General features: G+C 42.0%; 1 protein-coding gene across 1 annotated transcript in view; it reads right to left on the reverse strand.

Moving 5' to 3' along the window:
* The window catches only part of PKHD1 (PKHD1 ciliary IPT domain containing fibrocystin/polyductin), a gene marked incomplete at both ends in the record, with an annotated part of 274861 nt that overhangs the window by 103196 nt on the left and 157859 nt on the right, over positions 1 to 13806 (reverse strand). Inside the window, 2 exons of the mRNA XM_082481732.1 lie at positions 8415 to 8534; positions 10086 to 10151. Of these exons, the coding sequence (XP_082337858.1) occupies positions 8415 to 8534; positions 10086 to 10151 (186 nt within the window). The remainder of the gene's footprint in view (positions 1 to 8414; positions 8535 to 10085; positions 10152 to 13806) is intronic.

The following is a 13806-nucleotide window of genomic DNA, read 5'->3' on the forward strand; positions in this document are numbered from 1 at the left end:
CCTGAAATTGCGGTTTTCATCTCCTTTCATTATTGACAAGAGTAACAGTTTCCTGGCATGGGACATCTCTGAGTCAGTGGATGTCCCTGGAAGAAGGAAAAACAAGGTATTTCCTTGACAAAGGGTTCAATGAGATGATCTCATTGAGACTTGCACAGAACTAGCTTGCAGAAAATAAAGATTTTGAACATAATGGCAGCTGCCAAATCCTACCCAGAGGTGTGCTGTGACTTCTGTTGATCTCGTATGCATTTATTGCGAGGCGCAGATATACAAAATGGGAGAGAAGAAGGAACGCCCATCTTTTCCAATGGATTTTGACAGAGCGGTGAGAATGTGACGTGAAACTTGAAACAGTTTTGCTGTGGAACATAGGAAGAGCCACGAAGTCTTGGCAAACGGATCAGCTGCTTCACAGTTTTGATTCTGCCTATAGCTGTTGGCAACTGCTTTGGATGAAGACACAAATGACCACGCAATAGGTAGCACAGGGAAAGTTTTACCCCAAAAACATGGGTTTAAGAATTCTTAAACCTTTGTGCTAAATGGCTCGAGTTAGCCAATTCTCCCAAATCCTGTTCGCAAGAAATGTAAACAAAAACCACACAAAATACACTCAGGAGTGGACTGAAAAAATATAAGTAGACAGCCTTAATATTAGCATCACAGAGCTTTTGACTCGTTGGTTTTGCAGTCCTGAAGTTTCACAGCTTCAGGGCAGAAGAAACTTCTACACAGTCCCAGGTCCTGGGTCTGCTTGCAAGATTTGGTTGTCTCTTCTACACACATGTTCCTACTCTGTCCCTGTAACTCAATTTTCCCACCTCTTCCATTCCCATTATTTTTTTTTTTCCATGTTTCTCTCTGGACATTGGCAAGGGACACCCTGAAAGCCCAAGACCTCTGTTCTCAAGGACTACGCCAAGTACTGCAGCAACACATGGTTCCTCTGAACACCCCATCGCAAAAGAAATTCCCTGCGTCCTCGGGCTGAAGCATCTTTCAAGCATGCAAAATTTTCACAGCATTCAGATGTAATAAGTCTCTACAGGGTAAGTGCAATCATTTATTATTTTTTTTCCCCAAAATCTCATACTGTTAGTACTTTGTACATTTTTAAAGGCATGAAGAAGCCCCTGTCTATAATCTCTTTACAGGACAGGTATAGTCCTACGCCCTGCGGAGCTGCGAAGTGAAGGCACAGTATGTGAGGATATGAAACAGAAAGAAGAGAAAAAGGGGGAAGATGTGGTTAAAAAGGTATCTCTCAGACAGAAGGGGAATCTAGTTTGTGAAATCACAGCTCAAGAATGTGGCAAAAAGCTGCAGTTGACAAAGGCCATAAGTATATTCATCAAACACAGACTGAAACATTTTTACAAGGAAAAGAAGAAGTGCTCCTAGGCATACCATTTATATGTCAAGTTTCAGTCTAGAACAGATATTTTTGCTGAGTTGCACATCTTTCTAAAAAAGGTTTTATAAAGGAAATGCTGACTGCTCTGTAACTGTAGCATCACGTATGTAAGCCTGGAAATACAGGAGTGAGAAATCCCCCGTTCAGAGACATCTCAGCAAACCTATGGCTTCCTCAGTTTAAAAGAACAACACTCTGGGGTGTGACGCTTCGAGTGTGAAGTCCTCGGAGGGTGAAATGTTGCTCTGTAGAAACAACAGGATGTTCCTTTGAGGAAAAAAGTCCTTCCACGCTTGGGGAGAAAAGCAAACATATTCAAAGGAGACGTCCTTACATGGTCCTTACAGAATAGGTTCATTTATGCAGTATGGGGAGATGATAACTAAGGGGTTAAAATCATAAACTTTAGGTCACTGAGCTCAAGGGATTTACTTTCAGAGAAAGACAAACTGGAGTTGTTTTTCTCCCATTAAGACATTCGTATAATAGCAAGCAACCACTTCCAGCAAACCGTAGTTTGAGCCTGAAAACAGGGCTGTTTCATTATACGTATACTTTCTTCAGACAAAAGCTCACAGGTATGCCACAATCTGAATGTTCAGATGTACAATGCTGAGAAGTCACTAATGACTCCAGCAATGACACAGAATGCCTTTGATCAACCGCATCGCTATATAAAACACCATAGCATGCCATTGAATGGAAATCAGGCACAACAGAAGAGCTATTATATGAGATACAGTACTCCAGCATTCATCTCTTCAAACAGAAAAAGTTCAAAGAAAATCAAAATCAGAAAATGAATAACAGAGTGAATTCCACCACTGGAAAAAAAAAAAAAAAAAGAAGAAGAGAGAAATTGCCAGAGGCTACATGATATCATATCAATACCCTTCAAAACAGCATTCCATCGCCTGGAATTATAACACGTTCTCCTTCCACCCAGAGCTCGCTGAGTCAGGAGCGTGTCACACTGAAAACCATAAACCAAAGCCTGAAAATCCGAGGGCTTGAGAAGTTAATGCCACTACTGGCCACCAGAATGTCATGACTAAACTCATCCAGCTTGTTTTTCAAGGTGGTGTCACTGCTGAAGGCTGACGCATGTGAGAGGTCCTTGTGGGATGGCTGTGGCTCTGGAGGATGAACCTCCAGAGATAAAAGCACAAGTTACTGTAGCCTGAGCTAAAACTTTCCAGCTGGGGTTGGAAGAGACTTGTATCTGCTGGGGACCCAGACACTGAGGGGACTTGTGGCACTTTAACACGAGGGATCCACCTCTGTTGCATGGGAAAATCATCCTGGTAAAAAGAAGCCTATGAACTCCTGAAGTCTTAGCAACGCTTTCAAAACTGGGCAAAAAATGGAATAACTTAGTACACAACCCCAATTTCCAAGCCCTCCAAAAAGCACCTTCTAAATGTGAAGCAGACACCAAGCAGTGACACAAAACTCGAGGTTTAAATATGAAGATTTTGCTAATAGAGGTGTTTTCTAGCTTTTCAGACTTTCCTGAGTGCAGCCCATGAGGCAGCCCTACTGATGAAATTTTGCTTATTTTGTTAAGTAAGCAAATTGAAGTCTTCGTTAGCTAAGTTTAGGCAGTGCCCTGGCTCTTCAGTGAACTCTGGGAAACCACATTCATTCAGAGATTTCAACACAGTGTCAGGCTCGGAGCAAAGTCTTCCCCTGCACTTCTGCACTCTAGAAATGAATCATAGAACCATAGAATTGTCTAGGTTGGAAGAGACCCTTGGGATTATCGAGTCCAAGCGTCTACCCTACTCTACAAAGCTCTCCCCTACACCATATCCCCCAACACCACATCTAAACGTCTCTTAAACACATCCAGGGATGGTGACTCAACCACCTCCCTGGGCAGTCTATTCCAATGCTCAACCACTCTTTCTGTGAAAAATTCTTTCCTAATGTTCAGTCTAAATCTGCCCTGTTGGAGCTTGAAGCCATTCCCTCTTGTTCTGTCATTAATTACCTGTGAGAAGAGACCAGCACCAACCTCAAATGAGCACTAAATATTTATTATTTGTTTTTATAAGATTCTAAAACTATTCTTTGGGGGCTGAAAGGACTTACCCGGTAATGCGCAGCATACCAGAAGTAGGCCCACAGTTTGGCTTTCAACCTGAAAATCATGACAGATGGCTCCCAGAAGAGAATTTATCAGTAATGAAAAGACAGCGGAGAGTGAGACACAGCTGCATCTTGCCAGAAGTGAATCACAAAAACTTATTTTGGTGTGTACAGCAGCACAAAGTTTGGGTGGTTTGCAGAACGTTTGCTGTCACGAGAACAAAGTCCCACTTTTCTGTAGCCATCTGGAGTCATTCTGAGTTTAGCAGGGTATGCAGAAGCCAGTGGACGTGGCAAGGGAAACATCCATAAAACTCCACGATTAAACATAAATTTAAAAACTGTCAATTTCATTTTAGATTTTGGACCCAAAGCAAGGGGCTGACTTTCTCGCCGCTGGAAACCCACACACACACTTGTGGCAGCAAAGCAAGGTGTGACAAATGGACCGAAAATTCGTCTTGCCTAACTACATTTTAGGTGCCCTCATTCGAGCAAAACACCCAGGGCCCTTATCACACCGATGATGACTATGACTCCAATTTAAGACCCTGCACTCTGTTGACTCCCACTGCCAATAAGTGTTTCAACACCTCCAAGCCAGCAAGGAAGAAGAGGGAGAGTAAAAAGAAAGTAGAGGGAGTATGATCAGAAAGCGCAGGCATGCAATAGAGCAGTTCTCTTTCAAAATAGATGGGTGATAGTTTGTGTTCATGTTTGTGTTCATGTTCTTGTGCTAAAATTGAAGGATAATTCCAGAAAGGCACTGGAGAGAAGAATAGCTTCTGCTCACCAGCTAAGCACACGTATATACTCTAGCGACAGGAGCTGAGATTTTTATCGCTGATAGGAAGACAGTCACAGAGTATGGCTCTCCACCCGTCCGAGCAGGTGGTGCATTTTCATACAGCATTTGCCTCTTTCCTTTCCGACTATTAAGTATTTGGTTGAGGTTTTGCTGTTCAGTAAAGCTCCTCTGAAGAGCAGAGATGGTTTTATTGTACGCTGTGGAGCAAGCTGCTCTAAGCAGCTGAACACGGTGATTCAGAACTGGGAACTCCGAGGGTCTCATCCTGCTCAGGCAGCAACTTGCATTCTGGTTTTGGGCAACCTTTATTATCCTGTCCCCTTAGTTCCTCATAGGCAGAGAATATTCCTGTCCGTGGTAAAGCACAGATCATATCTAATAGTCCAACCCTTATCCTGCTGCCTACTGACCAGTAGACACCAGTATGCTAGAGAGAATCCCACATCCTTTAGGACAGTGCAAACATTCCCCTGTTAAACTGACCGAACCACCACCGCTCTAAATTCGGAAGGTGTTATTTCTGACCTCAAAGGCTATGTGGTCATGCTGCACAGCGCCAGGCCTGAGCTAATGAGCTTTGCCTCTCCAGAGAGCTAATTAGTTCTGGTATACCAGCGTGCTGATGCAGCAGTATTGTTTCCAGTCCCAGAACTAGATCAGTTGGGATGGGTTGTGGGCAGCAGCGCGCAACGCTTCAGGCACAGCTTAGTCATGAAGGGCCTTGTGGTATGTGACAAAGGCTGTGGTCAATATCCCAGGTGGCAGCTAAAATGAGTTATTTTATCGAGAGGATTACACTCGCCTTTGCAGGAAGCAGAGAGGAGTTTTATTCATAGGTGAGTTTGCAGTGCACCAAAGGACCATCAGAACCTCAGTATCCAGCTTCCACTCTCTCACTCTAATCTAAACAGCAAAAGTCAAAATCCTTAGCCATTTTTTTTAATTAATTTCTTACTTTCTGCTTTTGTGTAGATTGTGATTTACCTCCAGTGACCACCTGAGCATGCTCTACGCGACCAACTCACTGTCAGTGCAGAGGCCTTAGCTACCAGTGGCACCCTCATAGAATCATAGCACAGTTTAAGTCAGAAGGGACCTAAAGATCATCTGGTTCCACCCCCCCTGCCATGGGCAGGGATACCTTCCACTAGACCAGGTTGCTCAAAGGCCTGTCCAACCTGGCCTTGGGCCTCGTCATACCTGCATCTGACATATGGTTTGGAAAACTGAAATGATATTGTGTTTTGACAATCATGGGCTGGTATTGGTGAATTGGTTATAATGTGATACCCAGGAATTGAAACAGATGATCTGGTGTTGTCTCTGGCCTGGTTCTCAAAGAACTATGAAGGACAAAATACGCAATGGCATGCAAAATCCAGCAGTAGCAAGAGGATGTGAAAGAGAGCAAAGCACATGAGAAATGCCCCGGTGTTTAATGCCTGCATAAGGGGTCAGATACAACGGAGGTGAAAGTGAAGTAGGAACCAGGGAGTGCAGGACAGAAAGGACACTTTCTGTGTTTCTGAATGGCCGGCAGGCACATGTTCAACATGAAGTACCAGTGGCGACACTGGAGTAATTTTGTTGGAAGAGAAAAGCAAGTCCAGTGTTCTGGGTGCTGCACTTGGGCTTTGGAGATTGGGACTCAATCCCTGTTCTGGTACAGCTTCCCACCAGCGAGACCTTTACATGGATGTTAGTGTTGCTTATACCACCAATGCAAATAGATATAAACCTTCATATCATGTTTCAGACAATGTACATTAACTGCAAGTTAGGTTCATATCTCAGGTGCTCCTGAAAGTGGTCTGGAGAAAAGAGGTTCAGGCTTCAATGTATGGCACCTGAACTGAGCTATCTGATGGGAGTTAGGTGTCTAAGCTCCCACTGTAGTAAATTCATTCAGGCATTTAGTACCATCTGAAATGCCCTTGAATATTTGAGACCTGATACAGAACTGACAAATATGACATAGGGGACACCTGTGACCATCTCGAGTTTCACCTGGGTAGCAGGATGTTTCTGGAGTGCTGCAAACAACACTAGAAATCTCTCTCTCTCTCTCTCTCTCTCTCTCTCTCTCTCTCTCCCAAAAACTTCATATAAGCAGGTGACTTCAGCCTTGGAACTCTACATAATACCATCAGTGAAGAACAACTCAATTCACATTAGATACCCTCATTTGGTCAGTTAGTAACTCTTCCAGTAACTGTAATGATGAGGAACAGGTTAAGATGCCTAAACATATGTGCTTACTGCTACCTTAGATGCACATAGGACACAGAACCTACAGGAGATAAGCAAACCCCTGGAGGGACATTTCTGTGTCTTCTCTGGCCTCTGAACTTACAAACACTTACCCACATTTATGCGTTACAGCTAGTGAGATGGCAGAACTGAAAAAAACCCGCCACATTGTGCTTGTTTGATAGGAAATAGTGACCTCATCAGAAAATGGAAATTATCTACTCTTCAGTTTAATCAAAGTTCCACCCAAAAAGTCAAGAAAAACATTATTTCAAACAGCCTGGGTTTTTTTAATGTTTGTCAGAAAACTGAAGATTAAACTAAATATTCATTGAAGGTTGAACATAATTCTTAGTTTAACCTGAAATTATATATAAGTATTACTTTTAATGACACAGGACAGAGAAGTCTTAACCATGACTGAGGCTCCACACCCAAATGCCAACACAAAGCAACAGAAACTTCCTTCCACAAACATTTCATAAGCCAAAACCAGGTGGAAGACTAAGACACATGGAGCAGTGTTATCCCCATATCCAGAAGTGGAGCCACGGTAGGCAGAGACACTTATCTGGTTTCAAACAAAGGAAGAGGAGCCAGCACGATGTCCCACAGTATGTGTGACAGATACTTAATGAACAGTATTCATAATGTCATACAATAATTATGTCTGAAAGGGACCTCAGGAGATCATCCAATCCAACTTCCCGATCAGAGCAAGGTTAGCTATTAGGTTAAAAGTTTATCACAAGTTTTCTCCTCCAGATTTCATTGCAAATTGACTAGTATTTTTGCTAGAATTCAGAAGGCTGTTCATGTAATGAGGTTGTAAACTGAGCTGGGATTTTAATGTAACTCAAGTCTGAGGTTGAAAGGCATAGGCTAAAACATCTAGGAGGCATCCACAGCAAATGAATAGAATAGAATAGAATAGAATAGAATAGAATAGAATAGAATAGAATAGAATAGAATAGAATAGAATAGAATCATAGAATCATAGAATCATAGAATCATAGAATCATAGAATGGTTTGGGTTGGAAGGGACCTTTACAGGTCATCTAGTCCAACCCCCTTGCAATGAGCAAGGATATCTTCAACTCGCTCAAGTTGCTCAGAGCCCCGTCCAACCTGACCTGGAATGTTTTCAGGGATGGGGCATCTACCACCTCTCTGGGCAACCTGGGCCAGGGTTTCACCACCCTCATTGTAAAAAAATTTCCTCCTTACCTCTAGTCTAAATTTTCCCTCTTCTACTTTAAAGCCATTACCCTTTGTCCTGTCATAATAGGCCCTGCTAAAAAGTTTGTCCCCATCTTTCCTGTAGGCACCCTTTAACTACTGAAAAGTCACGCTACGAGTACACTGTTTCAGTTGGAAAGGACCTACAAATTAATTGAGAGATTATCATTGACAGTGGGAATTGCAACAGGAAAGTACAATGGAAGGTGGTATAATTGTGGAAATGTAAAATATGCTCCCCGCACAAAACACAGAGGTGGGTCAAGAGATGAGCCCTTTGTGAGCTGTGATTTTGGGTCTTGCAAATTCTCTGCTCCAGAAATAAAGTCCCTGCATATTATTAAGTTTGAATATCAGTATGGGTTAATAAGTGTGTGTGTGTTTGTGTGTATGTGTGAATGGAAAAAAAAATACTATTCTGTTCCTCAAAATCGCACTTTTGGACTGTAGTCAAGATTTCAATGTGATAAGGAACAAACGTGGTGCCCTGCACACACTAGAATGGGCACTATTCCCAAGCAGCCGGCACTGCAACACAAATACATGTCCTAACATAGAGATACCCCAGCACCCCTACAGAAATGAAACAGCTTTCCTTCCTTCCTTACTAGGTAAGATGATGACGTCTTCCCCAGGGCCTGGGATGCTGTGGTTGGATCCACCCCAACCTTTTCCCACGTCATTCCATGTCTCTGGGTGCGACCATTTCAAGACAGCATCAGAAGGAACTACAAAACAGGACATACAAAGGCAGAATTATCATTTTCAGTAGCGGGGAACATTATCATTTCTTTGATAGTCAAGTGTCCGTGGCATTAACATCCTCCTTTTGTCACTGATGAAGCAACACTAACTGCTTTTTGTTATTCTCCATGCTTAAAGGAAGCTGCCTGATGGGAAAACAGATCTCTCCCAGGACCATGTTTTCAAAGTTAAAGGGCAGGGAAATAACTGAAAAAAACAGATTGAAATTCTTTGGGAGCCATCAAAAGCAAAGCAAATCTTGAGGTTTGTCGTACTTGTGTCACACCTTGTGAATATGATTCACAAGCAACCGCTTCATTGCTTTTATTTACACCATCCAAAGCTCTGAGCACTTTGAACACAAATTTAAGATGAACAAATGAAAATAAAAGCTCAGTCACCTGTGCTTGGTGGCAAAAAACAGGTGATCAAAATAGTACCTAACCCCACCAGAAAGTGCCAAATCTTCTTAAGCATTTTTTCTCCCCCATTGCTCTAGAAAGCAGATTGAATTCCCAGAGTATGGGAATTTCCACACTTTCCCAAAGTATGGAAGATTATTAAAAATGACCGATCAACTCTCACAAGCCTGTTAACCCTCAGAAAAGCAGGAGTCTTCCCATTGCAAGGGGACATTAAGACCTGCCGTGGAAAAAAAAAAAAAAAACATGTCTGAGACACCTAGCCACACCTGCTCCTCCCCCAGGAGAGTAAGGAAAGCCTCCGGGGGAAATATCCTGTCCACAAAGTTTAGTAAGACCTAAACTACTGCAGGCAGGGCCTCCCTCTGGAGGCCTCTACAAGCACCTACCTCTGGCCTACCACTGCAAAGGAAATTCTGGTGCTTTTTGGGGGGTTTTTTTTTTGTTTTTTTTTTTTTTCTTGAGGAGTGCTCCATTAGGTATTGAAAACACAGGGGCAAGCTCATGCTTACACATGGGGGGTTAGACCCCGCTCATGACACCGTGGAGTGGAAAAGCCCTCCATTGCCAGCGCAGGGAAGCACAGAGAAATTAAACCTAGGTGGAGCCCCTTAAGGCTGGGTTTGCCTTTCCGTTACTTGTTCTTTCAGGGGGAAACACTCTGCAAAAGCGTCTCTGAACCCTATTGCCGCATAAATGATTATTGTTGTTAACACGCAGCAAGGCAGCTATGCAATAAGACCAAACTTTGGAGGTCTCCCCTATCTCCGGTGCATTATTTTCCATCTGATTCGACATGTAACTGTGCAGTAATGTGACGCTACTACACTAACATCACTACGGAGCACTAAAATACACTGTAGTCTTACATTCTCCACGACCTTTCTGATCTGCTATGGTATCTCTCAACCAAAGTTTATAGCCCTCTCTGCTGTGGAATCACACATTTATCATGAGCCATGGTAGAAACGGCTCAATGAAATGCTTAAATGAATGCCAACGTCGGGTTGACAGAGCTACAAAATAAAAAAGTGAAAAATAACAATCTATTTCTGAAAAAGTAGTAAAAAAGAAATGGTGTGACTCCCAGACTTCAGAAAGACTGTCACGCACCTGGGGTGGGTAAAACTGTCCTTTCCTTCTCTTTCAGTGTGACCTGAATTAAGTCAGCTCCTGCGACTGAAAACAGAGAATTATAGGGAGTTTCAGCAAGGCCTTACAAATTAACAACAAAAAATCATAGTAAATGAGTTGCTACGTGTGATTTCCTGGCAACATTTTACATTTCTAACAAGAAAAAAAAAATTAAGAACAACTTTACATATTTTGTAAACATTTTGATCTTTTTATACTTTGAGAAAGGATTAAACAAACACATTTCAATTTACAGATGCGGAGGGTCTCAAGACAACTCATTAGAAACAGCCAAAAGAAAACATTCAACAATCAGAAATTCTAGGCTGAAACATGAATCTCATTTATCCCACTATAAATCCACAGCAGTTCCACTAACACAAGCGATATTACACCATTGAATGCATAATGTATTAACTGGCTCAAACAGCAAATTAAAGCTTTTGTTTTGTAGTTTGGTTTTGATTTCTTTTTTTCTTTTTTTTTTTTCCCCAAAAATCTGGTATCTGAAAGAGGTGCTTTAATTAGTCAGACTTCATAGACTGAAGACAGGGACCCTGTGTTCTCTACTGTGAAAAGAGGTCAGAAGCAATTATCACAGTTGTAACCTTTGTGCCAGTATATTGTCAGCAGGAGAAGGGCCAGGATAATGCGAATCAAACTGAGAGGAGCAGGAGAAAACTACTTCAGACCCAGCTAAAAGCTACCTCCTCTTCATCTCCAGTGGCATATAAAGGCACTTCCTTTCAGTCACCAGACTGGAACAACCGTAGGTTAAAATAGAAACACTCTGACAAACGTAAACCTCCTGTCCGCTGCCCAACCCCTTATGCTGACCCTAAATGTCATCGGAAGACTTTTTTGGTGGTAGAAGAATTGTATAAATGAAGCCATTGTCAGAACTTTCCTCAGTTCCACAACACACCAAGAACTTTCCTACGTGTCTATCAACCCACCGATGGGATTTCATGCCATATTGTAATTTACTTATTTTATCTTTAAACAAGTCTCTGTACTTTTAAATTGTGAGAACCGTTCTTCCCTACCTCCCTCCTTTTCTCCCAGTGCAACTGAGCAAATTTAAAATAACTGAGGTTCATTAATTTTAAGTGTTCAATAAATTAATATGAATAATCAAAAAACTTGATTCTTTCTGATAATTACTATTTGATGTCAGTTGAAAGCATTCGATTGAGATGGCAGCATATGCTCCTATGCCAAATGAGGCTTCCATAATTAAATAGAAACTGATTCCACGAGGTTTTTCTCATATCTGATTAATTAGTAATCAGGTGCCTCAGCCCTGTTCTTCAGTGACACCTTCTCTCCCAGCGGTAGCTGTGATCTGATCCATATATCAGTCAAGTCGGTCTTCCCCAATTCATCTCAAAGAGCTCAAACGGAGCAGCATCGCGTCTTTGGGTGGCCACAAGGTGGACCTCTGAGGAGAAAGAATGATGTGAAGCTGCTAATTTAAAGTCTTTGACACAGAGTTAATGTGGCTTTTAGACAATACTCTTCTACGGGTACTTTTGTGGTTATGGTGGCCTTCCTTCTCATAGCAGGGCAAATCAGGAGTCGAAGGTGTTACATCAGTCAAGAAAAAATGAGAGAACCAAGCCCTGACACTATCCTTTTTCCAATAAGTATATTTTGACAACTTTCCTGCGGGTCTTTTGCTTTATTTTGCAGCACTACAGTGCAATCATCTAATTAAGGGTGTTTGTATTGTCCAGAGGAAAGCCGTTCTAATTAAATCCTGAGGGGACATAAAATGTGATCAATATGCTATATAGACCTCATAATAGGGTTCAGTCCCCTTGCACAGTGAAGAAAGGAACTGTTAAGACTTAACTCAATAGAGTCATGTCCAGAGTCAGGGCAAGGATAAAAGTTTCTCATATTTAAATTGTCATCCAACCACAGAACACGGCAATTCAAACCATTATAAGTCATTTATACACGAGTGCAGGAATCGGGGGCTGAATTCTCCACAGCCCTTGCAACTTGCACAATTATTTATGTCGATGGGGTGTCAAGTGCAACAGTTGTGAATCCGTAGTATTTTGTTGCCATTCCCCACAAATACGCCTAAAACCTGCTCAAAAGAGGAGAGATACAGGCCTTGGGAATAATCAAGACTCCAGTGACATAGTCCTCCTGGTTGTTTTTCTTTGCTGCTGAGTACGTTATCACTGTTTCTGGACAGGACAGGAAGAGATATAGGCAATACAGACGGACGTCATTACTAAACATTGAATTAAGGTGACTCTTCCCAAAATGTAGTTATAAGGCTCCAGGGTTTAGTTGTATAAAACCTTTATAAGGCTCATCAATTTTCTGTCTTATTACAGCTCTTCCTGGATGTTTGGGCTGTGAATCATAAATATAGGCCTTCTTGACGGTACTCCTGGTAACTTTCTTCTGGTTCAGGGCTCCTTGAGTGAACATGAAGGAGGAGCAACTTAGTCTTTTATCAGCTTTGCAGCGATGGGGAATTTTGCCTGTGGATATTAGGAAGGGCTGAAACTAGGATAAATGGCTCCAATAGCCTGACTTACAAATAACAAGCACCTCCATGCTATTTAACATCAATTGGGCGAACATACATCACAGGGAAATCAAAAGTTTTAGACAGCACAATCCACAACACGGTGAGACACACCTCTCGAAACTGGAGAACCTGGCATAGGATATTTTGTCATCCTCTACCAGGATCCGTTACAGGAGGTGCCCAGAAATATGGTGTCATAGGGACACTGTAGTGAGAAAAGATGTCAAAAAAAAAAAAAAAAATCTGGGGGCTAATGGACACAGATTCTTGCTTTCAGCAGAGGCAGAGGTGAAGGCACGAAATTCCTCCTATAGAGATTGCACAGTCGAAAGACCATCCCTGAGAGGATTATAAGGGCATTTCATCATCTTAGTTCTGTAACTGCTATGTGCTCGGGTCGCTCTGCTGCCATGCCAGAAGGACAGAGCAGGAGCTCATCTGCCAGGAGATGGTTGGTTTTTCTCTCTGTATCCATCACAAAGAGCACCTCTTTGCTAAGAACTGACATTTCATTTCATGGAGGCCACTGAGCAGCCCATACCTGGCCAGCGGACCTTCTGAAACCAGTGATAGAGGGTGAGTTTTATCTAGCTGGAAGAAAAGACTCATGCCTGTACAACCAGTCCTCTGCAACAAATTAACTCCATTCTTTGGGTCTTTCACCTAGGATTCTCCTTTACCCCTGAGCAATAAGGCTGCAGAAAGCATCTTTGTTTATTTGTTTTCTGTATTTTAAAATTAGAAACAAACATTCTTAAGAGCCTGGTTTTTTCTCCTGTACAAAGCAATTACAGAAACCCACAGAGCGTAACGGAAGGGAGGTCATTCTTTAGGAATTTAGAAAAGACAATAAGTATAATCAAATTATTTTTTTTAAGAACTATGGAAACTGTAAACCTGCTTCTGACACAGCAGTAATATGAGGTAGAGCCTCAGGCCCTCTTAACAACTCACACATGAGTAGCTTGAGCAAAGTCAGCAGGATGACCCATCTCCATAAAAGTTGTGTCTACTGAAAAATGTACTTGGGGTAAATAAAAAGTTCGATAATCCTTTCAGTGATGTTTTCAATAATGTTTGTGTCCAGCACTTCAATTTTAGAAAAAAAGCCAAGATTAATATGGAGATGAAGCAAGCCAACACTTT

The sequence above is a fragment of the Vanellus vanellus genome, assembly GCF_965231255.1.
Source record: "Vanellus vanellus genome assembly, chromosome: 3".
Taxonomy (NCBI): domain Eukaryota; kingdom Metazoa; phylum Chordata; class Aves; order Charadriiformes; family Charadriidae; genus Vanellus; species Vanellus vanellus.